This window comes from Schistosoma haematobium, chromosome 1 (assembly GCF_000699445.3).
Source record: "Schistosoma haematobium chromosome 1, whole genome shotgun sequence".
In the NCBI taxonomy this organism is placed as follows: Eukaryota; Metazoa; Platyhelminthes; class Trematoda; order Strigeidida; family Schistosomatidae; genus Schistosoma; species Schistosoma haematobium.
The window spans coordinates 54,208,117-54,234,169 of NC_067196.1; the positions used below are offsets into that span (position 1 = coordinate 54,208,117).

Genomic DNA, 26,053 nt, shown 5'->3' on the forward strand with positions numbered 1-26,053 from the left:
TAATAAAGAGAACTATGTGCATGAAAACTAAGGTAATTTTAACCTTAAGTTTCCGAAATCAAGATCAATTCTCAACTTTATTCGATACAGTAAGCAATAGTTTTAAATCTTCCTAGGATCATGAAACATTTAGATCATTAACACATAATCTACATTCTTAACCTCAGTCAATTATTTTAACTGCCTTACAATTTTGTCAATTACTAAAGTAATAAGCAAAATATTTCTAAAGTGTTCATTAAAATCTTTTAGAACTAGTCATCAATGGATACACACAATGTTCAATAGGGCCAGGCAGCTTCAAAAAAATAGAAGAAAAACACTAATTTAGACTTCTATAAATTAATAAATTTGTCAATATATTATGAATCAATATTGCCAAAATTGCCTTATTCTATCTTGGACGATATTATAACTGTGAATATGTAGAATAGATGAAAAACTAACTGTCTAGACTACTCTAGACTTTACTTATACAAATGTTTTATGAATCAAATTTCTTAAAATAAATTATTTACTCTCAAGGGAAAAGGATAATAGAATTGTACACATTGTAGATTGAGGCAATTATTGATTTTTTTTATTGATTTAAAATCAGAAACGAATTTTCAACTGATTTATCGATCATTCAATAATTCTATTTCATCAAGTCAATGTTAAAGTAATACATAATGAATTCAGTGAAGAAGGAAAACAATGGCAAAAAATGAATGTGTTATAGATGAGATTGAATATTGATACTTGTATGTATGTTTTCATTTAGGTTTACTTATGTATATGTCTTTGGGCTAAAATGAAAGAAATTTAAGAAGAAATGGATCACTCAATAAATAGGTTGCTATTTCTGGGTTGATAAAATAATTAACGAATCAAGTATGAACAAAGTTTCAGTCATCTTGTATTCAGAAAGTAATCAAAATTTTTTTTTAAGTTAGATAATTAAAGAGGAAGAATGTATTTGTAAAATCTCGGTGAATGAATTTGAAGTAAAGCCAACGTTTCACCTGGCAATCTGGTCCAAGGTTTTTCCAAGGAAATATAATCAAACATCAAAATTATCGAATATAAATAGGTACGTGATTCTCCGGTTTATTGTATACTGAATAAGTCATCCAATGAACGTTAATAATGTTTCAAGTAGATATTCATTTAAAAAAGTGTTAAGCAAAAAGAATGGGTTAACACAGTGATGATCCCAACATTAACAATGTTTAAAGTGAGTATTTACATTAGTGTGTAAGAGACATGTGATGTGAAATGAAAAGTGTTAAGATAACAGATTGTACATATACGTAATTAGTGTGAAAAGAAATTTCATTCAACTATATATTGTCTCTGGTCAGTGAGTTTTAAGAAAACCTATAATTTTTATAAATGATATGAATCAAAAATGTCACAGAATGCATAAAATGAGGACAAATAAACAAGATAAAGGAATGAATCCAAAGAGGAAGAATGTACTTGTAACTGAGTGTTTGTGTTATCTTAATGTTTCAGTTAATTGTTTAATATATTCAGATAACTGATTAGAATCATTGACTGTAACTTTTGTTATTCAGATAATACGAGATAGATAAAATGGAATAAGGAGTTCAGGTTTACTTATTATTTATTAGTTGCCATGGGATAGCTAACTGTATTCTATCTCTCCTATTAATACCGTTTGAATTTGCCCATATGTGTAGGGATTCGGCTGTTAGTCTCTCTTTGTAAGAATTAAAGCTTTTCTGAAGGATTATAATGCCATAGAAATCAATTGTATGACCCAATTCTATCAAGTGTAATACTATCGCTGATTTGTTCTCGAGTTTTCTTATATCAAGTGAGGATTTAGGAATGTGTTTTAAGCATAGTTCGTGTTCATTCATTCCGTTGACTTGATGTTTCACATATATACGTTGATTTACAGTCACTACATTTGGTTTCATGAACACATTTGTCCTTCAACAATTGTCAAAAAGGCTAAATGAACTAATAAATTTCCAAATTTTGAAAGATTTCAAAAGTTTAATATTATTCGAGAACTAAAGCTACAAAAAATAATCGTAAACAAAATGTCCATATTTTCAAAAAAGAAATTCTGATCAGGATATATAAATAACCATTGAATGAAATTTACTAATCTTGATAAAAAATCAAGAGGTAAATGTTTACTTTAAACATTTCACTTCAAGTAAAAATAATAGAAATGATTTAAGTTAGAAATGTGAATTGATGAATCATTTCTATCTCTGTAAGTATCATGAACTCTGAATATTGAGATGTCATAGTTATTTGATTGTGTAATCTACTTGTGTTGTAATATACTAGTTGAACAATCTTAACTATTATGTTTATGAATAGAATCAAATGATTACACAGAAAATCTCACTGGTTTAAACCATGAGTCAATTGAAGCTGGGCCATCATGGAAAACCTGAGAGCACTGGACAGTCGTTTCGTTCTAGTATAGGACTCCTCAGCAGTGCCCATCCACGATCCCGCACCCCGAGAGATTCGAGCCCAGGACTTATCGGTCTCGCGCCAGGCGCTTAACCAACTAGACCACTGAACCGGTTGGCATCCAACGGTGTTAATGTCTAACTTCAACCAATCCACAGAAAATCATTTAGTCATATATATAAGTATTTTATAAAATTACACTTTTATACTTCAATTAAATAATAAATCTAAATACTTGTTAGTATCATTTCTTCGTTAAATATTTCCTTTTACAACGACTATTTAGATGGTAAAAATAAAATCTTAATCAATTTTTATATTATGTTCATTTTGTTGAAAGAATAGCTATTTCATTCCTTAACATATAATGTTATTAGTCATAGCTATTTAACTGAAGGTAAGAAATAAAACAATCTGTTATTCAATTTAGACAATGTAATGATAAACAATATCAATCAATAATTTACAATAACCCCTAAGTCATATAAGAGACAGATGCAATTTTCTGCAAGTGTAATCCACAGTTTTAACAAATTTTAATTATATATGACTGTCAAATCTCAGAACAACCGTAGACACAAACTAGAATAAATGTTAAGTAGGTAGAAGTAGACCGCTGTTTCGTTTTCATTGATGTACACCTGCTATTTGGTGAAGTAAATGAACTTACGATACCATACAGTTATTGCATCGATATACCGTGACTATAAAACTTGTAGTTTTAGACTGTTAAACATAAAGTAGTCGACATTTAATATCATCGATTGACCTGACACTCAACTAGACTGTATCGGTAAATTGGATCTATTCACTAAAGCTTTTATAAAGTACAAGATTAATACCAAAAGGGGTTTTGTGGATATTATAGTAATTTTAATAGTTGAGATCATAAGTCAACTGAAGCTAGACCATTATGAAAAACATGTTGTGAGACTCATGATCTCAACTATTAAAATTAAAAGATTATTTAGTCAGATTTTTTGTTTAAACTCCATGCAGTTACACATCAGTTATCAATCAAATAACAAATGAAATCTAAATCTCTGGTGATTTTTCTTTAGATTATTCACTTATGAAGAAACTGGCATTAGATTCGTTCATCTCTGTGCCAATGTGTTATGGCAACTCAAAACCGATGTACGTACGTATACAGTTCTACGTAGTTACTGACTAAATTCTATGCTAAGAATAGTTCATTATACTACATGAATTTGCTTTCCATTATTTATTTTCATATCTAGTTTCTTTTTTTTTAAATAATCCAGGATTTCAGCTATTTTATAAATGAACAATAAGTATAAAATTCATAAATAACAATGTAACATAAAAAAGTTCTGATTTAAAAAACAAAAATCGATAGTTAATTTAAAAATTAACTCGGTAATAAAATTTGGTTTAAATGAACTTTTATTACTTAACAAAAAAAATAATCGATTATAGTATAAAGTAACTGTGTGGGTATATCTGACAATAATTTATCCCAGATACTAAATTATAAGTAAATAATACCATGTTTTGTGATTATTCAATATATATTTTTTAACTAATTATAATCAGATGGGTTTTGTGGATATTATAGTGATTTCAATGGTTAAGATCATGAGTCAGTTGAAGCTAGACCACCATGGAAAACCTGGAAGCACTGGATGGCCGTTTCGTACTATTGTGGGACACCTCAGCAGTGCGCATCCACGACCTCGTCCCCTGAGAGATTGTAATTATAATCGGTTTATTTGAAGAGAATACTATTGACTACATAATATATATTCTAGTTTTTGATTAGGGTATTGAATTTTTATCTAATCCACATTTATATCTCTTTCATATCTGATAAACAAAGAAGCGTATCCATAAATAAACTGTTATCATAATCATTGTAGGTTACGTTTTAATGTTTATCATCATTTTTTATATATTAAATGCACTTCTTAAATGTATGGGGAGGAAACCTGGAAGATACAAGTGTTTATAAACAGTTGTCTACGCAAAATACATCGGATCCGTTGGCCAGACATTATTGATAACAACCTACTATGGGAGAGGACAAACCAGATCTCAGCGGAGGAAGGGATCACGAAGAAGCACTGGAAGTGGATAGGACACATATTGAGGAAAACACCCAATTGCATCACAAGGCAAGCCCTCACATGGAATCCTTAAGGTCAAAGGAAAAGAGGAAGATCAAAGAACACATTACGCCGAGAAATGGAAACAGACACGAGAAAAATGAACAAAAATTGGATGGAACTAAAAAGGAAGACCCAGGACAGAGTGTGTTGGAGAATGCTGGTCAGAGGCCTATGCTTAATTGAAAGTAACAAGCGTAAGTAAGTAAATAAGTAACTTGAATGTCATTTTTATGATTATAAGTAAATTTATAAATTGTTTTAATTAATTTAATGTAACTAGATCCTTTATTGATTTATAAATGTTTGTTTAAAAAGTAATAAGTAAACAAGTCGAGTTTAATATACACTTTATTTGAACTCCTAAACTAATAAAAAAAGTCTTCTTTTTTTCTACTTTGACTGACATAATTGTGACCATGATGTAGGCTATACTATTGATTATATTAAAGAATAACAGTAATTGAATTAGTTTAAAGTGTTCATCTAAATTAATGTGTCAATTTAGTTTATTTAGTCAGTGAGTTAATTATTTATGATTATCATTTTGTTTTCTATGATTGATTATTTTCAGAATACATAAACAAGATCAATACTTTACCATTGATGTTGACCGATTGAATGATATGGTAGAGATGAATTATATATATATCAGTTTAGGGGTTGTGGAGATTGTTAAGTTTTTAATTGAAATCACGTGGATTGGTTGAGTTTAGACATTAACACCATTGGACGCCGACCGGTTCAGTGGTCTAGTTGGTTAAGCAGCTGGCGCGAGACTGATAGGTCCTGGGTTCGAGTCTTGTGGGGTGCGGGATCGTGGATGAGCACTGCTGAGGAGTCCCACACTAGGACGAAACGACTGTCCAGTGCTCTCAGGTTTTCCATGGTGGTCCAGCTTCAACTGACTCATGATTTGAATTATATTTATATTAGATAGTAAAATATTTTCTTAGCAAGGATATGGATCCAAATATTTGAAACTATGGATAAAGAGTTTTATGAATTGAATTTCTTATTTTCATTCATAAAATACACCATGACTTTTCAAATATTGATTAGTTTAAATTTATCCTAGAAGTTATTTAGAATTTAAGTATATTTGGATAAAGTATTATCTATTAAGTATTACTTTATCATGCCTGTATATCAGAATTCATTCTGTACAACATTTCAGAATATAATTTATAATTTTAATTATTAAGACTGACTTGTGTTGTGACTTTAAATGCAACTTGTACCACCTTTAGTTTCCGATACTGAGCAAATCGGTTAGACAGATCAACAGTTTCATTTATCTCGAGTAACACATTAACTCTTGGAATGTCGGACGGTTATACAACTGTGGCTAGGATGTGTAGGTTTGTTTAGTTTATCTCTAAATTTGTGGCGTATGCTGACAGATATACGTAGCATGCAGCAGCAATCAGGAGTAGAATGACTGCTAACAGAAAACTAGATTGAAGAGAACAGGAAGGGAAATAGAGAGCAATTTTAATAACTACAAAACTGGAAGAATCATGAAGTATGTAAATGAGAGCTGAAAAAAGATGTGCAAATAATGTATTTAATGTATGATTTTCATATTTTACGAAAGCACTTTGTAATTTCTGTAAATCATGACTTTGAAGTATGATAAGGACAAAAACTCTTCAAATAGATCAGCGATTACCTAAATGTTTATTAGATTGCTTTCTTGGAATATTAATAGTTCATGTTTAATAACCGTTTATCATAATGTACTGCATCAATTAAAGTAAATATAGCACATTGAAAACATAAGAATAGGAAAAGTTTGAGACAGCGACGATCCTCAACTCTTTTGTTACATGCACTATATATATAAACTATTTTATTTTAAACACTCTAGTAGTACTGTACACTGTCTGTTTATCGATGCAAATAATATAGACATTTGCACTGAAGAAATACTGATCAAATGATTAATTATCTTACATATAACAAAGATCAATAATCAAAACATCCTAGCTTGTTTCAATTTGATTTGTAATACCTTGAATTTTTCCATTAATAATGTTGTGAACTACAAATGACCGGTCTGTTTTGATTTATAGACATACAGACTTCACTTAAACAGTACATAAATCCCACCTGGTTGTTTGAAATTCGACTAAGTTACATTAGAATGTAGATAAAATCAAATTTCAAGCTGTGACTGTAATTTTTCGAAAAACAAAATCTTGAATTTAAGCACAATGAAATTAAAGTTTTTCGCTAACAAAAGTACATTTCAATGTTTATTCTATTACCAACAGAAAAAGACAAGATATTTCATTATTTATTATTTTATTAAAATGCATAAGCATTGCACAAGGGGGCGTCGAATAGATGTACGCTAGACAAGTCATCCGATTTGTGCGAGAGCTGGGATACTGCCCGGGTGCCCAAACAGAAGCAGATGGTTTTCCTAGAATATCACACCCCAAGACTTTGACCTAAAAGTCTAGTCCACAAGACAGTGAAGCAACGTCAGGCGATACAGTCCCAAGGTAAACGGTGACCAAAAAGTGGTTCATACGCGTTTTATTACCTCAGGACCTTGTAGCCCATGTGCACTTATTGTTTGGAATCAGGGTTTTCCATCTGCCCTAGGTGAAAATTCCGTGTCCACCAACCCGCTTACAGCGCCGGATATTCGCTTTTTGTTCTCTCAATATTGTAAACAACACTCCCGCCGTAAGAAGGCAGTTAGCAGAACTTCCCTGACAGTGGTTGTATGAGCGTGGTCATATGAGGACATTTCAATAGGGATAGCTACCTCTCTTCACTCTCAGCCGTGCCAGGGCATTTCGGTACAATAAATCACTTTAGAATTGTTTTAAATTTTCAACATTTTGCAAACTCTTTATTTACGCTTAAATAACTATTAACGTATCAAGGCATAAAACAATATCAGTATAGGTGCTGTGGAGATTATTAGGTTTTTGATTGAGATCATAAACCGATTGATGTTAGACCACCATTGGAATCCTGAAAGCACTGAACGACCGTTTCATCCTATTGTGGGACTCCTCAGAAGTGCGCATCTACGATCCCGCTCGCAGGAACCCACTGCATTCAGTCTCGCGCGCGAACGCTTAACCTCTAGACCACCTGGCCAGCATCCAATGGTGTTAGTGTTCAACCTCAACCAATTCACGAAATCGTGTGACCATCTTTGATTTTACTGAAGTAGATACCTGTCTCTACCCGACACGGATTGGCTCAACTGGTCATGGATTCTCACTAGAACTCCGAGAATTCCCTCACGAAGCTACTCACTAGTGAGCACATGCTCACTGCTGAGGAGTCCTTAAATAGGACGAAACGGTTGTTCAGTGCTTCCAGGTTTCCAATGGTGGTCTAACATCAATCGGTTCATCATCTCAATCAAAAACATACAATAATCATTTATCTATGTTATTAAAATTAATTTTATTCAAAGGCAACAACAATTTTATATCATTTTTGTTTCATCATTTATTATAAATGACAGCATAGAATTGTAATAGAAATAATTTACTAGTAGAAATTCAACAACTTTTGTTTGTTTGTTTTTCTAAATGAGAATGAAACCAGAAAATCAACCGATATATATTCAATATTAAAATGAACATAACGAAATTCTTTCTTAAAAGTGAATTATACATTGAAGAAGAAAATAATAATCATAAAGAGATATAGTAAATTGTTCAATAGTTTTCAGTTAGTCAGTCAGCTACAACTAAAGACTGTATCCTATTTTCAAGTTATTATTGCATAGATATTCTAGAATATCATTAAAATTGTAAGAAAAAAAAACAAAAAAAGAACGAAAAACAAACAAGATGATAATCAATTTTGATCATTTTAAAGAATTTAGTCACGAACTATACAATAAATTACATCACAATGATAATTATTTGTATATATATATATATATATATATATATATATATAATTATGTAATACTTGTGGTATGGCAACTCGAACTGATGTACGTACGTACGAAGTTCTATGTTGTTACTGACTATAAATTTATTATTACGGAATGTTTCATTACTGGTATTATCAATTAGTAGTCATTTTTATCGAAAATCAATATAATATTCAGTGATTATGAATGAATCAATAAAATTTAGTTATTATCAGAATGGGGGGGGGTTGTGAAAACAGTAGTAATTTTAATAGTTAAATTTATGAGTCGATCTAAGCTAGACCACTATTGAAAACTTAGGAAAACTGGACGACCCCATTCTGATAATAATCATGTGCCTACTAATGACTAGCTCCAAGATGGAATTCATGGAGTTCTAGTTAGAAGCCGTGACCAATGAAGTACAATCCGTGTCGGATAGAGACAGGTATTTAGCTCAGACAATGGATGAATGGTTGCGCGAGATAATAGATCAATTAAAGTCAGACATTAACACCGTTGGATGCCGGATCAGTGGTTCAAATGTTAAGCGTTTGTGCGCGAGACCGAATGTCCCGGGTCCGAGTCTCTCATGCAAGATCGTGGGTGCGCATAGCTGAGGAGTTTCAACTAGAACAAATTGGTCGTCCAGTGCCTGCAGGTTTTCAATGGTGATCTAGCTTAGATCAATTCATGAATTCAACTATTTAAACTTAATTATTATGTTTTTTTTCAACACTTTGGATAGATATACATTAATCATTTGATTTCTCTAACTTAATAAAAATATTTGGTTAGGACAGAATTTTTCAAAATATTTGTCTTGGAAATTTTTACGATTGGAAAATTGTAGGAGAGTAATTGAAAACGAGAATTTTTCGAGTATCGATTTGTTGTTTTTTAAGACTATCTGATTGTGCAAACATAGATCCTTACTTAAGAAGAAATTCAGAAAATAACTGATCGATATCTTTAGAGAAGGATGTTGACCAGTCAGATGAATTAGTTTAAGTCAGAAACATAAATCACTAAATCTTAACTCAGTGATTAGAAAGTATCTTGTTTCTAACGGGATTTCAATGTACTAAGTTATATGTCATGATGTGAAAGTACAGTGCACAATTATCTCAAAGTATACGTGATAAAACTATTCAATGCTTACAGACGATTGCTACTTCCCTAGTTGATAACAGTTCATTCCAAAGTTTATCCATGGTTGAAATGATTCAGTTTGTGTTCGACATGATACAAACAAAATACATGATTTTCGCAGTTGAAATCACGAATCGATCTAAGCTAGGTCGCCATTGAAAACCTGGAGAAACTGGATGGCCGTTTTGTTCAAGTATGGAACTCCTCAGCAGTGCGCATCCACAATCCTGTAGATCGACTCGTGATTTCATTTGTTAAAACAGTACGGCCTCCATAAACCTTTATACTGATACATGATAATTTGCTGTGAAAAATTAGTTTCGATTACATTAAAAGTAGACTCTTTCATTATATTCTACCTAAGTCATATTCATTCAGTCAGTGGACGATTATGCCTTTTCTAATATTCTAACACAAAATTAAATCAAACACGAACAAACAAACAAATTTAACTTTATTGTAATGATTTAATCATTTATGTACGGCGATATGTCAATAAATATATTGGTTACTTGACTCAAGAACAATATTCTAACTGACTGCATTGATTTTTGATTCATTTGAGTTAAAAATTTATGTACAATGTCGGTTTTGTAGTTGAACAAGATATTGAGTAAGGGTGTAGATCATCTTAAACACAAAGTCATAGGAGAAAGATTATCAGTCAAAAACGTTTTGCTCATGTTTAAACGTTCAACTGAGTTATTAATAAATGAGCATTAAAAAAAACATGCTAAATTATATACAGCTTTACCCAATGAAGATGGATGCAAAATGATCAATATTCGTTACATTACCAAGGCTTTTAGAAAAATTAGTTGTTTAGTGTTTTATAATAATACAACTAATGTTCTAAATGGATCGATGTAAACTAATTATTTGGAAACAAAAATTATTTATCGATCACTGATTTTTAAAAAATCTCGAAAATTCTCTCGTGAGATCAACGTTTATAAAAATAACACTTCTCCCAGGAATACAAATTTGTGAAAACACAAATGTTTACATGTAAGGAGATGAAAAAAGTGTTTCCTCAGAAATGAAATCTTGGGCACACTACTTAAAATATGAGCATATGATCAACTAACGGCTCAATAAGAAGCTCAATAATCCAACACGTTGAACATAGGTCACTCAATCAAGGCAGACTTTGCATTGAAAGTTAAGTAGAAGTCTTCTAAATAAAATTATATTGCATCTTCTTAGCATTGCCGAAGCAATAGCCATACATCGTGGAAAACTAGAATTGTGTGTCCAAAGAAAATTGGTCCAACCACTTCTTTTACCATACTCTTAGTGTCTTATCATTTTTTTTCTTCATACTCTTTTTCCTTTATAGCCATCTGCTTTCCCTTCCGTCTTCTCCCTAAATTTTCTACCCCCAACTGATTTATTTCTATGTCTACGGTCTTCCTGATTACATTTAATCTCAATTTCAATATTTTATCTTATCATGCTGAGCCATCCTTTCCCAATGATAATTTCCCTATCTATATTTTAATAAATATTTAAGCCATTAATAATCAAATGATTATTAGTTTGCCCGATAAAAATATTTTTTCGAATACTTTTGTTTATTTTACCTCACTATTACCATGCCTAACAGAAGTTTATTATCATTATTATTGTAATTATTATCATCCTGAAAAAAATAAGTATATATATTTGCGATTGTACAGCTTTGAAAACGAATTCGCCGGACACGGAACTCTTTGCTGAACCAATCTTTCTGACTGAATTTATTATTTCTAAAACGATTTCTTTCCTAAGTTTACGCTTATGATTTTGTGCAGAAAAGAACTGAAAACTTTATAATTATATCATCCAGTTTAGAGAAGAAAAAACCTTGTTAAAATCATTTTGGTCAGATATAAACTTTTTCCATCATCATACAAGTAGTTAATATTATTGTTGACTGATAAAAATCAGTTTTCATTAAACATTATTAAATATGAAAATGTTATGAATCATTTTATTGTAACCATATTACTATTACAAACAATTTGCTATGATGGATAGTGACTAGCAGTGGAATCAAGGACGCGCGTTTCGTCCTATTTGAGACTCGAGGTAATCCGCACAGGATGCACGTATGCTAACATGAGACTGATCACTTGCAGTTCTAATCATCAATGGGAAGATTCAAGTAAACAATACCAAGTGAATTTAAACTTCACATCATCGCACAAACAAGTGGCTGTCAGGACTCAGTAGCTAAGTGGATAACGCGATGGCGTTTGAAGTGAACGGTACTGGGTTCGAGTCCTAGAGTGAACACCAACTCTGAGAGGCAGGTACATCCAACCTATGCGTCTCAAATAGAACGGAACGCGCGTCCTGAATTCCACTGCTAGCCACTATCCATCTTTGCTTAAAAAAGCTTGTGGCTTAAGGCTGTATCGAGAAAATCCACACAAAATTCACATATGACAACATGAGACTGATCAATTGCAGTCCTGAATAACAATGGAAAGATACAGGTAAAACAACGCCAAGTGAATTTTTCTATGAGTTTTAATCAAAATCAGTTTCATCTAAAAAAATAGGTTTTTCGTTAGGGTAAAATACTTATTTATAAGTAGAAATTCACTTGTATTGTTTACTTGAATCTTCCCTTTGATGTTTAGGACTGCAATTGATCAATCTCTTATTGGCATACGTGCATCCTGTGTGGACTGATTCGATATTGCCTTAATTCACAAGCACTATGAGCAAAGATGGATAGTGGCTAACAGTGAAATCCAAGACGTGCGTTTCGTCCTATTTGGGACTCGTCAGCTGGATTTGTCTGCATCTCAGATTTGATGTTCACTCTAGGGCTCGAACCCAGTACCGTTCTCTTCAAACGCCATCGTGTTATTCACTTATCTACTGAGCCCTGGTTGTGTTTTTAATTCTCTAAACAATTGACTTAACGCCTTCATATTCTGTTTAATATTTGACAAATTGTAAAATTAATTTATATTCGATGTTCACACATAAAGAAATAAAAAAACTATAAGGAGTATACACATTCGAGAAAACAAAAGAGTGAATGTGGGTGAAAAACTTACAGTCAACTAAATACTGAATATAACAATAGGATAGTAAAAGGAAATTTTATTTATAATGAAAATAAACGTTTATAATATGATTTTTTGTTTATATTAGTATTGAATTTGTTTGTTTTTTTTTAATTAAAAAGTTTTAGGCATAGAGATTGTCAATTAGTTAGTGATTACTATAGATAGACATTTAGCTGAACAAATAGTTATCTTCAAACACCTACTAACTATTCATTTATATGTTATTTAACATTACATACTAATGATTACAAAGGTGAAAATTACGATGCTTTACTTATGTTAAATTACCTACACTAAACTAGATGTTGTGAAATGTTTGTTATGTTTATCCAATTTTATTAGCGATAATACATGGAAGGAATTTTTATTCTTTAAATAGTATGCTCAATATGTAACTAATGAAATTCCATGTTAAATTGCCAGTATTTGCTGAAATATGAACAAGGTCACATAAAACATACTCTTATAAACATGAACATGAACTTATTAATGAAGTCGTCTAATTATCTACCAATACCTACATCTTGGAGCAAGCAATCTGATTTCACTTATTTACACACCCCATTTTTATACGTTTCTATGAGTGTAATAATACAACGTAAAACGTTAAGTAATAATTGTCCCTACCGCATAATATTCATCCTACTGTATTTGTATGATTCTACTTCGTTATTCATAACTCACCCTAAATTCCTATATAATCTTGTTACTTTATTAAATACAGATTTGTAAACCATAGTCATTGTGAAATTCAATGTATCATATTAACTGGTTTAATTAAAACGTTTATATGTATATCTTAAAATCAATATTACAATACAGCAATAATGGATTTATGATTGTAGATGAACTCATAGAAAATAATTGTTTAATCATTCTTTCTTTCTACCTGAAAAAGATTTTTAGTAAAAAAAAATCATCCCTCCTAGTTTGCTTCATTAGATGTCCATTTGACATTAGATCAGGATGAAAACAATCTATCATCTACAAGAGAAGTCTTTATAAATCCACTTAACGTTAAAGATAAAATATTTAAAATTAAAGAAAGATGTTTGCTGTACACTTCTATTCACCAGTAGGTGTACATGCCTTTTCATGCATTAACAAACAACATTGACTGAGATTAAAAATGTGGAACATTTAATTCATATTCAGTGTTTAGAAAATAACTTCACAGTTCTAAAATCCGAAGGTATTCAGTCTCTGATTCTTGAATCTACTTTGTTGAGGAATTCCTATATGGGAAGAAACGGATATTTATAGCTCCCTAAGCGTAATATTTGATGTCATTCCATGACAAAGATCTAAATGGTCTTCACAATCAACCAATTAAATAAAGATGTTATTATTCATCGCCTGGACAAGGCATTGAATCATGATGACTTGGATCAATTTGTTTTTCCTCATATAAAGATATCAGTAAACATAATTCATAAATTGTAGATTACATTCTTGACAGGTCATTCTTGATTGTAGTCCCATTAAAATCGATCTATGATCAGTATAACCTATAAAATTGAACTTATCTCTAAAAATACCCTTTCAACCATATTTAATAAACATAAATATTCAATTCATATATCAAAACATTATAAATGATATAAATCATTGTGTTTAGCCACATATGTAAACTGAACTGAATAACAATTTAGTATAATATAAATAGATTTAACTTAGAGATTGACTGTTGTAACTTTTTTATTATAAGAATTCATCATCTGATCCGTGTAATATTCATAAAAAGTGAAATACAATATACAATCAAGTTTTCGTCACAATGAATTATGTTTGTTACTATACTTCATAAAATAATAGTTTTTTTTTATTTATTTGATTCCAAAAATAAATGACATAATTTATTTGCATATTAATGAAAAAACAAAGGTCATTCACTAGATGGTTCATATACAGTTAATAATCTTAGATATATATAATTTAGAATCTATGTATGTTGTATGAAAGTAGCTTGTGAGAAAATATGGCACTCTATCGGTGGTCCTAAAAATGTTTCGATAATGCAATGAGAAGACGAAGTTTATCAGAATTATATGATATATTTGCGAAATACATTTCGGACAATCTGATCATGCATATACTTGTTAAGAATATTTATATATGAAAATTAAAAGGTCAACTAGACAGGTTAAGGGTAAGTCATAACAAAGGGAAAAATATTGAAGTACACAAAAACAAATGTGATTACCACTCTTGATAATCAGTATTAACAGGGTAGGTTAAGTGTAAGAACAAATTGTTTTTGAACACATGAAGGGGGTTTCAATTTTCGTATAGCTAAGGCTTCAATAAACCTTAGTATATGTCCTTGAAGGTTTTTGTACAACACTACAAATGCTGATTTGATATCAACCTTATGACTCGTCTCAATCAAATGTTTCGCAATGGAGGATGATGTCTGTCCTAATATGATTTACTTATTATAGGAATTCTAAATTACAAAACAGATGAGTATAGATTGTTATAAACAATTGTAAAGTCAACTATTTGTTTTCTAAATCTGAGAGACTTTATACGTTCATCATAATGATTATTATATTTAGTGACTCGAAATAACTAATCAGTTTAGTCAATTTATACTTCTCAATTAGCAAAAAAAAATTTTATGATACAAACTATAAACTCATTAGAATGTATTACAAGTTTGATTGGAAAATATAATAATCTTAATGGTTTTTTTCAAAAATTTTAATTTGTAACCTCCAAACTACAGTTACTGACGTAGTTGATGATTAATATATGTTTTTTTACAGTGACTGAAACTATGTTTATTTGTTACATCACGAAAGTAAAACGCTAAATATTAGTCATAGATTGATATTCAAAAAAGGTGAAATAACTTTGGAGAAAATTCTGAAACCTTATTTCAATTAAATTGAACAGGGACAATAATAGTCGATTATCATTATTTATCTTCACTGGCGCTCAATTATAGTAAATGATATCACAATGTTATTATAGTAAGAAATAACAATTTCGTAAAACTATTGACTAGTGAATGGAACCATAAATATTTAGTAATTAGTCGTTAGTGATTTTAGATATCACTACTCATGGTCAATTCTTTTAAAAAAACTAAATATATTTTCTATATTTCAAAGCCTTTTATTTAAATGTACATTGTATTGTTATTAAGAATGGTATCAAATTATATACCTGAATGCTATGCAGGTTCATTAAAAGTTAACTAATAATAGTAATAATAACAATAATAATTATTATAAAACAGTAATTTGATAAGGTAATATTTACCGAGTAAAAACTTTGATAGCCTCGACTATGTCATAATTCACCGCCAAGCATTGAAAAACAAACAAAAAAAACAAATCTTTTCATTTAGTTTTATGCACTCAAGTTAACTCTATATAAAGAATGAGATGAATAAAATTTCAGCTTCTATTGAAATTAACAAAAGATGTTTCGATTAGATAAAAACAATGTTAAAATTTTGTGAAAACGCGTAAACTAACATATAATGAATACTATGTAAGTTTCTTATCAAAAAATATCGAATAAATTCTGGTTTTTGTTGAGAAATAAGATGTCAACTCACTAAAGGCAATGGTGTACGGTGGCGCGACTTTGTGGTTTGGTTGAAGTTAGACATCAACACCAATGGATGCCGGCTCAGTAGTCTAGTTGGTTAAGCAGCTGGCGCGAGACTGAGAGGTCCTGGGTTCGAATCTCGTGGGGTGGGGGATCGTGGATGCGCACTGTTGAGAAGTCCCATACTAGGACGAAACGGTCGTCCAGTGCTTCCAGGTTTTCCATGGTGGTCTAGCTTCGATTGACTCATGATTTCAATCGGTGAAATTTCTAAAATCTCCACTAAACCCCTTCTGATGAGAAATAAATAATTAAGTTTTTTATTCAGATCATGAACCGATTGATGTTAAACCACCATTGGAAACCTGGAAGCACTGGACAGCCATTTCGTCCTATATTGGGACTCCTCAACAGTGCGCATCCACGATACCACTCGCGGGATTCTAACCCAGGGCCTCCAATCTTGCGCGCGAACGCTTAATCTCTAGAACACTAAGCCGGCATCTAACGGTGTTAATTTCTAACCTCAACCAATCCACGAAATTGCGTGACCATCTTTGATTGTACTGGGGTAGATACCTGTCTATACTCGACAGGGATTGGCTCCACAATAATTGGTTATCACCAAAATAAGTAATAAACTTAAAAATACGTTTCGTCAATTTTTGAGGTTAACCAATTTAATCGATGTAGTCGCCCCAAAGTGTTGTGATTAAGTAGAAGAAGGTTCAAAAAATTAAAAATATTTGTAAAACATGTCGATTAATTAGGATAGATTATTGAAGAAGATTAACAATCTACTCTGGGTCATCAATCTAGTGCCTGATAAAACACAGCCTCAACTTTCAAACATAAGTTTCGGTCGATATTACTGATATGAGCACAAGTCAAATACTTCAAGCCTAGTATAACATGTTTTACGACTCAAGAAACAAATCTTGTTATTAAAGGAATATGTTTAAATCATTTAAAAATATTCCCTTACTTTAAATGAATAGAAGTATGGAAATATATGGCTGTTTTTGAGTAGTGTAGGTAGGTGTGAACTATGTGGTTACGTTCAACGTGATCGTCGTGATCAACAGTTAGAGACTTTGTTGACGTGGCTCATAACCACTCATTATTTGTCTTTTCTCTGATCTTAAGTTTCTAAATTGCCTTAATGATTTTTTAAATTCACTAATCCATATTTTTTTTCTAGATTCGGATTTTCTATGCCTAAACCTACATATTGCCAATGATACTGTTGCTACTTGTACTTCTCTGGCATCTTCATGTGGCGCCCTAGACTGATGCTCATATGTATCAGATTCTATGTCGCTAATGACTGATAGACAATAAAGAATAATTCCCTCTTTTATTACAACCGATTGAATAGGAAGTTTCACTGAATATAATCAAAAACATATTAGGATTTAGTGAAGTGCTGATCACATAATCTGATTTAAAAAAAGGATACTAATACAATGATACATTTATACGGTAACTATGTTGATTAAGTAACTGTTTTTACAAAATAAATTCAAAAGTATAATTAGAAAAGACGTTTTGAGGAAATCGAAACTAGATTGTACACTTTTCTATTCTACTTTGACTATCTAATAACTTATGACTCTACTAACATATATAATTAAACCCATCAGCTTTGCTTAATATACTCATCAAAACCTATGTGTGTTGATATACTACTGAAAATGTATACGTCAATAAAACTATTTGTTTATAGAAGAACTAATCTTTATCTTGTCTACTTACTTCATCTTAAATAGACAATGTCACAATAATAATAAAATTTGGATTATGCATTTATAGCAATCAGTTAGACGGATCAAATTATGGTAAAATATTTCATGAAAATTGAATTTAGAAATTATCAAGTTACATACACTATACACCATACAATATTTATTTTAAAAATAACTACTGAAAAGAGTAATCGTTATTTAATAACAATTCCAAATCTTAATCATTTATGCTTACGTACTTCATCGAAACGAGACTAGACAAAACTTGATGTAAGCAAAGATAAATAATGGCTAACAGTGGAATCCAGGACGTGCGTTTCGTCCTATTTGAGACTCGTCATCGTTGCTTAAAAAGCTTGTGACTTAAAGCTATACCGAGGCAATCCACACAGGATGCATATATGCCAACATGAGACTGATCAATTTCAGACCTAAATAACAATAGGAAGATACAAGTATAACAACACCAAGCGAATTTAAAACTTTATGTAGTTATGTATAAATTAAAGTATACTCAGACAACTTGAACGGACAATACGTACGAATAGTAAGATTTTTTAAAATTGGATTGAATACAAAGAAAACAGAAAATTGATATCCATACAATATTAGTTGGAATGCTTCAAATTGTGTCATCAAAGAATTACAGAGTAAAATACTATCATGTAAATAACATTTCATACGAATCAAACTATTACACGATATGTGAAGTGTAAATCACTATTCTTACTTGACAGTTGGTAAACAATATTCTTAAGTTCTTATGTTTGTTACTATGTTGAGATATTGCTATATACCAGTAAGAAGTAATTAATTACATCCTAATTTTACGATATACCTCTACGAAATCACTTAATTATTTACAGAATTCAGAGTTAGAAAGGATAAATTACCACCGTGCTTCCTTCTAAACAAAATCTACCAATAAATAATATATTAAAAATTGTGTAACTGTTCCATATAACTATTTAGAAGGTTTTCACTTTTTCTAACGATATAAAATAAATACAGACCTTTTATTATGTATTTAAAGGCATCGTTACTCTTACTCCTAGTGTTTGCTTATAATATATCTAATTTTTATTGATTTCATCAATTACTTTACCTTGAGTTTGACCTCATAAATTATTTTGTCTTCCTCTAAAGTACTTATCAATGTCATTGAGTTTGTATGGTATTGTTTAATGCTTAGTCAATATATGATTATATTGTTTAGTCCGGTTCTGAAGTATCTCGCACAAAAAACCATTTACATTAATATCTGACATGTTTATATGATCTATTTATTCCAAATGTGTTATGAAAACATATCAAATAAATTGTTTAATTCACTCCAACAGAGCGAAAATTTACAACACAACTAATACAAAATGTATAAGCCACTACATTCAATGTTCTCTAAATGATAAGGATGAGCACATGAAATAGTAATCACACATTGGTAAAATGACTAGTTATTATATAAAAAGATAGATCAGTATTTATTGGTCCTACATACTGTATGAGATGCAAATGCAAACTAAATGATAAATTCTACAGAGATTATTCTAACTCGATTGTTTGATTAATGCAATGCCTGAAATAAAAGTATATATTATTACAGAATACATTGAACATGTGATCACTAATTAGTTTACCCAATAGTTCCAAATATTTTATGCGTATACAAAATCAGGGATTATAAGTTTTAGTCAGTTGACACAAATGTAAATTAAATGAGTTACATGTAAAATTGTTTTTATATATTTATAAACTTGTTCCTTGATCTGTGTTCTAAGTTATCTTCATTAGCTCCCATTATATTCATTCAATAAAAGTGACATCGAAAATAATAATAATAATAATTATTATTACTATGACCATTCTACTTCGACTATGAGTTATCCCTTTACTCTTACTAAGAATGATATCAACATCTATCTACTGAACAAGTTAGTTTCAACCTGGATTGAGTATTTCAGTAGATAATGCATTGTAGTTTGAAGCAAAAGTTACTCATCACAACTTTCATTGTGAATATCGATGGTAGGATTCAGGCACATCCATTTGATGAGTCTCAAACAGGGCGAAATATGCCCTCAGGATTCTACAGATAGCCACAATCCATCTGTCTTTTATGATCCATTCTTACGTTAATCAACAATTTAAACAATAAACTGGAAAAAAAATTTCGCCAAGTATTGGAATTTATTATAAAGTGATTATTAGCAAAAATATGTATAGTTCAAAATATGTTCTGCATTTAGTGTCACAAGTAAGCGAAATCACATTTATGTAGTTTTAAATGGAATAATTTAGATGAAGATTCTAATTAATAGACTAATAATAATTGGAGCATTATTGACAAATAACGAAACAGCTATTACATTTATTTTTACAGCTACTTGATAATATTTACCCGATACTCATACTTAAAATGAAAACCTGTTTGTAATGCTCTCTGATCAGTTAATAATGAAGACTTTCTTCATTTTATTTCTTACAAATTTATACTGATCACATATATATCATAACATATTCTCAGTGACATATCTGAAACAGACGAATAAAACTAATCTCAATCAATTTCATCGACATCATTATCACCTGTTTAAATTATACAATATAGATTTTTAACTTACTGGCAATGAATAACGGGGATATCTTTTAGAAGTACTACATTTGCTCTCTTTATAATTTTCCAAAGCATTGGCTACATTATCTTTACAATATTCTTCTTTGGTATTAGATATATGATTTTCATCTTCTGATATAATATTTTCATCATCTGGTAAATTTATTTCCAAATGTTGTGTTGCAAATGATACACGTTGAAGAGAAGTACTTCGTGTTTCTCTTCCAATCACCTCATCTACTTGTTCATTGTCAAATATGTCAGAAGGGTGACTAGTTAATTTTTCATCTATATTACTTAAACGTAAATTACATTGATCAGGTGACTGTGAAGAAGATAGTCTTTCTCTGATAAATGAAATAGGCACTGAATGCTTTCTTGTGTAATTAGATGAGATATCTTTAGTATCAGTTGGTTGTGAATGTTTACGTTTAATGAAAGCATATATTATTGATGGACTTCTTATTCGAGATAAATTAAATGGAAATTTCTGTTGACTATCTACTGAATATTTTTTATCATGATCATTATTTCCTTTAACCAACTGATAATCTAAATTATCAGGTTTAGATATAACACCGATTCGACGAACTTTTTTCCTTTCTTTTGATATCATTTCATCTTTCTGTAATACTTCACTTATGTTAGTAATCACATTTGATTAACTTATTATTAAAAATTATTATTAAATAATGTAAATCATTGCGGATTATTAATTTTTATTATTAAAATCATCTATATCCCAAAAATATGTGAATTATATCAATTTACGAATATATCAATACGGTTATCATTAACAAATGACTGACCAATCATTGTTGATTATTACAATTGTCGAATCAAAACCTTCATTAAATACAATTGGTTAAAAATGATATTATGTAAATCGGTTGTATTCCAAATTAGAATAGTTATGATTTAGTGTATGATGTTTATTAACTTGTTCACGCTTCATTTTATTTTAAATTTTGGGTCTTTTTTTTCAGGAAACATATCATTATCTAGAAGCTTTTAATTTATCTACCTAGGTACTTCAAATTCCGCCCTGGGATTTCAAGTATATTTATTCAGAAGAATTATGACGCTTCATGATGAAAGTCGATATTCTTCGGAAGTTACGATACCCATACTCATTCAAACAACCAGAGCAAAATTTTTATAGGTATATGGAGTGTCTGGACAATATGAAAGACTGGTAGGAATAATCAAATTGCCACGGAAATGAGGGGATTCAAACTGATGGTCCTTGGAATCAGTGAAATACATTGGACCCAAACTAGACAGAAAAGTTTAGATTTGGGTGGGAGGTTGCTGTACTCTGGACACTAAGAGGAAAATGTTCCGCACACTCAGGGATATGTTTCTATTCTGTCCAGAGAAGCACGAAATGAACTCATACGATGGGAATCTCATGGAATCAGGATCATTAAATATCTTTCGAAATAAATAAGGAGGGAATCATAATGAATATTATCCAGTGTTATTCATCCGCCAATGAAAGCAGTGATGACGATAGAAATCAGTTCTGCGAGAAGCAGCAATCTGTCATGGCGAAGTGTTTAACAAACCACCTGACCATGATGATAGGAGAACGAAACGCCGAAGTCCGAATGAATAACAACAGATATGAAGATATCACAGGACGAAATGGACTGACTAGGAGAAAGGAACGAGAATGGGGAGAGATCGGCAAATCTGTGTGCATTCTACAAATTGGTTATAGGCGGCACAATATTCCCACACAAATGCATACACAAAGCCACATGAGTCTCAGCGGATCACACCATGGAGAACCAGATCGATCATATTTGCATAAGCAAAACATTCACAAGGACAATCAAAGACGTGGGAATCAGAAGAGGAGTTAATCAGCATAGCTATCAGGCAAATCAAGAGTAGAAAAGCAGCACTACCTGACAATATACCAGACAAAGCACAAAAGTCAAATAGAAGCAATAGTAATCATGCCTCATGTTCTATTCAGGAAGATTGGGGAGGAAGAACAAGTGCCGACAGACTGAAAGGAATGACACCTCATCTAGACACCAAAGAAAGGAGATCATCCTGAATGTGAGAATTACACAGGCATCAGAATATTATCAGTACCAAAAACGTTATCAAAAGAGTGTTGCAGAACCGGATGAAAGATTCAGTAGACGTCCAACTTCGAGATCAACAGACCGAATTCCGTAAGGATCGGTCTTGAACAGACCAAATCGCGACACTACGGATCATCGTTGAACAGTCAGTTGAATTAAACTCGTCACTCCATATCATCTTCCTTAACTATGAGAAAGCATTTGTTAGTGCGGATAGGAAAACACTATGGAAACTTCTTCGATTCTATGGACTGAGTAGCTGAGTACAAGTATTTGTAAATGATTGTCTACACAAGAAACCCAATATCCCTTGGCCAGATACCATCAGCAACAATCTACTGTGGGAAAGAGCAAACCAACTTTTAGCTGGAGAGGAAATTAGGGGAAGACGTTGAAAGTGGATAGCACATACATTGAGGAAATCACCAAACTGCATCACGAGGCAAACGCTAACTTGGAATGCTGAAGGAAAATGGAAAAGTGGAAAGCCAAGGAACACATCGCTTCGATAATTGGAAGCAGACATGAATTGGATGAATAGGAACTGGAAAGAACTAAGAAGGATCGTTGGTGTGTGGTTTATGCTCCTCCACGAGAGGCAACAGGAGTAAGTAAGTAGGTATAACACAAATAAAAGTACTCATAACTACAAAGTATATGACTAGTATTAAACGTTTCACTTGTAATTTCGAAGGATCAACAAGATGTTTATTTCTAGTTGGCTGCCTCTTTTTAGGCAGCTTTAGTGGATACAAACTGCAATACTTAAATATTTATTCATCCATTTTAAAGATAAGAAACAGTTTAAATCAATACAATAATACATTAGACTATTCAGTTGTTTAACTAAGCAACCAAATCTAAATAATCAGTCCTACACCATTTTACACAAACTGAGGTCACATGGAAATCTTGAATTTATAACACTTTTATTTACACAAGAATGTACCATAATTCTAAATAAAACTGATATAAGAAACAACAAGTTTTATGGTACACATATCACTATCTAATCGTCAGCTCAAAATTTTGTGTTAAATACAGTTGAAATTCGGTCAATAAGCCAGAGCAGCTTATGCCAATCTAAGCCATCTTTGGCGCTTTTCTGATGTTCGTCTGGCTGTACAAGGTCGGTTCTACAACGCGTCGGTGAGAGCAGTTTTGCTCTATGCTTGTGAAACCTGGCCTCTCCGAGTTGAGGATGTTAGACGACTCTCTGTGTTCGATCATCGCTGTCTCCGAAGGATTGCTGACATCCAGTGGCATCACCATGTTTGCAATGCAGAGATTCAGCATCGTGTGTTCGAGCACAGAGACGATAATGCAATTGGTGTCATCATCTTGAAACACCGACTTCAGTGTGTTGGACATGTTCTACGAATGTCGTCCCAGAGACTTCCACGTCGTGCATTATTTACCGACTCTGGGACTGGTTGAAAAAGCGGAGAGATGGCCAGTGTATGACATGGTGTCGGGGTATGAAAGAAAGTTGCAAAGGGTTGGCTTGTGTTGGTCCTTCACGACTCCCTGGCTGGGGTCCTAGAGATGGTGCAACACAGTGGCTAGAGACGTTATCAGATATGGCTCAGAATAGAAGCCAGTGGCGATCCTGCTGTAACCTTTTTTGCTTTCTTCATAAAAAGTGCTTGTAACTTCCTTAACTGAACGAATTCTTTCTCGTTGCACCTTTCCGTTTCCCTCATTATTATTATTATTGTTGTTATTTCACTACCATACACTAATCTGTGGTGATCATTGTTCTCTCTAATTTTTTTTCGTATACTCATCTTACATTCTTTTTCTCTTCCCAATCTCATTGTTTTGTGTGGCGCATATATATCTGATGCCTCCTTGTACCAATATTTATATGCTCAAATAAATAAATACAATAAACAATACTTTTAAGTTGTCACCATTATTATCTAATTGCATCTGTAAGCATCCATCTACAGTCGTGATTTAAAATCCCTTCCTCAAGATAATTATATTTTAGCATTGAATAAAGCTATAATAATAATAATAATAATTATTATTATTATTATTATTATTATTATTAGTAGTAGTAGTAGTATTACTACAGAAAGAGCTGTTACTTATTTTCAAACATAGAAAAATAATTTATGATTTAACGTTTACTAATTTTCAAAGCGTTTCCAGTTCATTTCATTTTATAGTAAAATCAATTTCCCATAATACAAATAAATATTTAAATATTAAAAGAAGTGTGCAAAACAAATACAAGTAATAAATGACTTATTATTATTGTGGCTTTTTTCTATTTTATCACTAAATTTAGTTTATTATTATTTTTTCTTTTTCTGATTATCTCATAGTAACAATTTGTTCACTCTTCTCATTTACTATACATTAAATTTTTCGGCGAGACTCTAATTTAGGGACAAGCCAATCAGAAGCGTTTGAGCAATTTCAATTATTAGCCAATCAGAAGACAATTAGTATAAAGTAAAAATATATTATAAGAAAGTAATGAATTACAGTGGATATTCTTCTTTTACATGATTTAAAAACTTGTTAAGGTTTGATAAAGGTTCTGAATTCATAATGCATACGGTATAGAAACTCGTCCATAGGGCTAAGGTTGTAGCCTCTCAAAAATCACCTCTTCTCTAAAATCCTCTGTAAACCGATCGTGTGTTAGCATCACGTGTTGAACTTGGCTTCGTGACCCTGAAATTGCTCAAACGCTTCTGATTGTCTCGTCCCTATATCAGTATCTCGCCACCCTAACCCTACTGACGAGTTTCTATACCGTATGCATTATGAATTCAGAACCTCTAAACCTTTATCAAACCTTAACAAGTTTTTAAATCATGGAAAAGAAGAATATCCACTGTAATTCATTACTTTCTTATATTTTCATTTTATACTAACTGTCTTCTGACTGGCTAATAATTGTCAAGGTCATTTAAGATTCATTCAAAGGTCGTCCCTAAATTAGTCTCACAATTTTTTCTATTTATTATTAAAAGAAGCCAATATTATTCAAATTAAAATTGATTTTTAATAGAAAGATAATTAAATAAATAGATTATTACTATTTTAAAAAAAAGTGAAAATAGGAAACAAAAAGAGAACCTCAGAAGTGCTCAACCACGATCCCGCACCCCACGAGATTCGAACCCAAAACCTATCAGTCTCGCGTCAGGCGCTTAACAGACTAGACCACTGAGCCGGCATCCATCAGTGTTAATGTCTGACCTCAACCAATCCACGAAATTGCGCGACCATCTTCCATTGTACTGAGGTAGACACCCTTTTCTACCCAACACGGATTAGCTCCACTGGTCACGGCTTCTCACTAGATCTCCGAGAATTTTCTCACGAAGCTAGTCA

General features: G+C 31.6%; 2 protein-coding genes across 2 annotated transcripts; one reads left to right on the forward strand and one right to left on the reverse strand.

Annotated features, from left to right (window-relative positions):
- Positions 1 to 16,579: 16,579 nt before the first annotated feature.
- MS3_00001614 (uncharacterized protein) lies at positions 16,580 to 21,411 on the reverse strand. Its single transcript, XM_012942983.2, has 2 exons — positions 20,608 to 21,411; positions 16,580 to 18,417 (listed from the first exon to the last, which is right to left on the reverse strand). Exons 1-2 carry the CDS (start codon positions 21,214 to 21,216, stop codon positions 18,412 to 18,414), a joined length of 615 nt encoding a protein of 204 aa, XP_012798437.2. The 5' UTR covers positions 21,217 to 21,411; the 3' UTR covers positions 16,580 to 18,411.
- A 78-nt stretch (positions 21,412 to 21,489) lies between these two features.
- On the forward strand, positions 21,490 to 25,820 carry MS3_00000849 (uncharacterized protein). Its single transcript, XM_051208454.1, has one exon. The coding sequence runs from the start codon at positions 22,064 to 22,066 to the stop codon at positions 22,466 to 22,468; it is 405 nt and encodes a 134-aa protein (XP_051074506.1). The 5' UTR covers positions 21,490 to 22,063; the 3' UTR covers positions 22,469 to 25,820.
- The last annotated feature ends 233 nt before the right edge of the window (positions 25,821 to 26,053 follow it).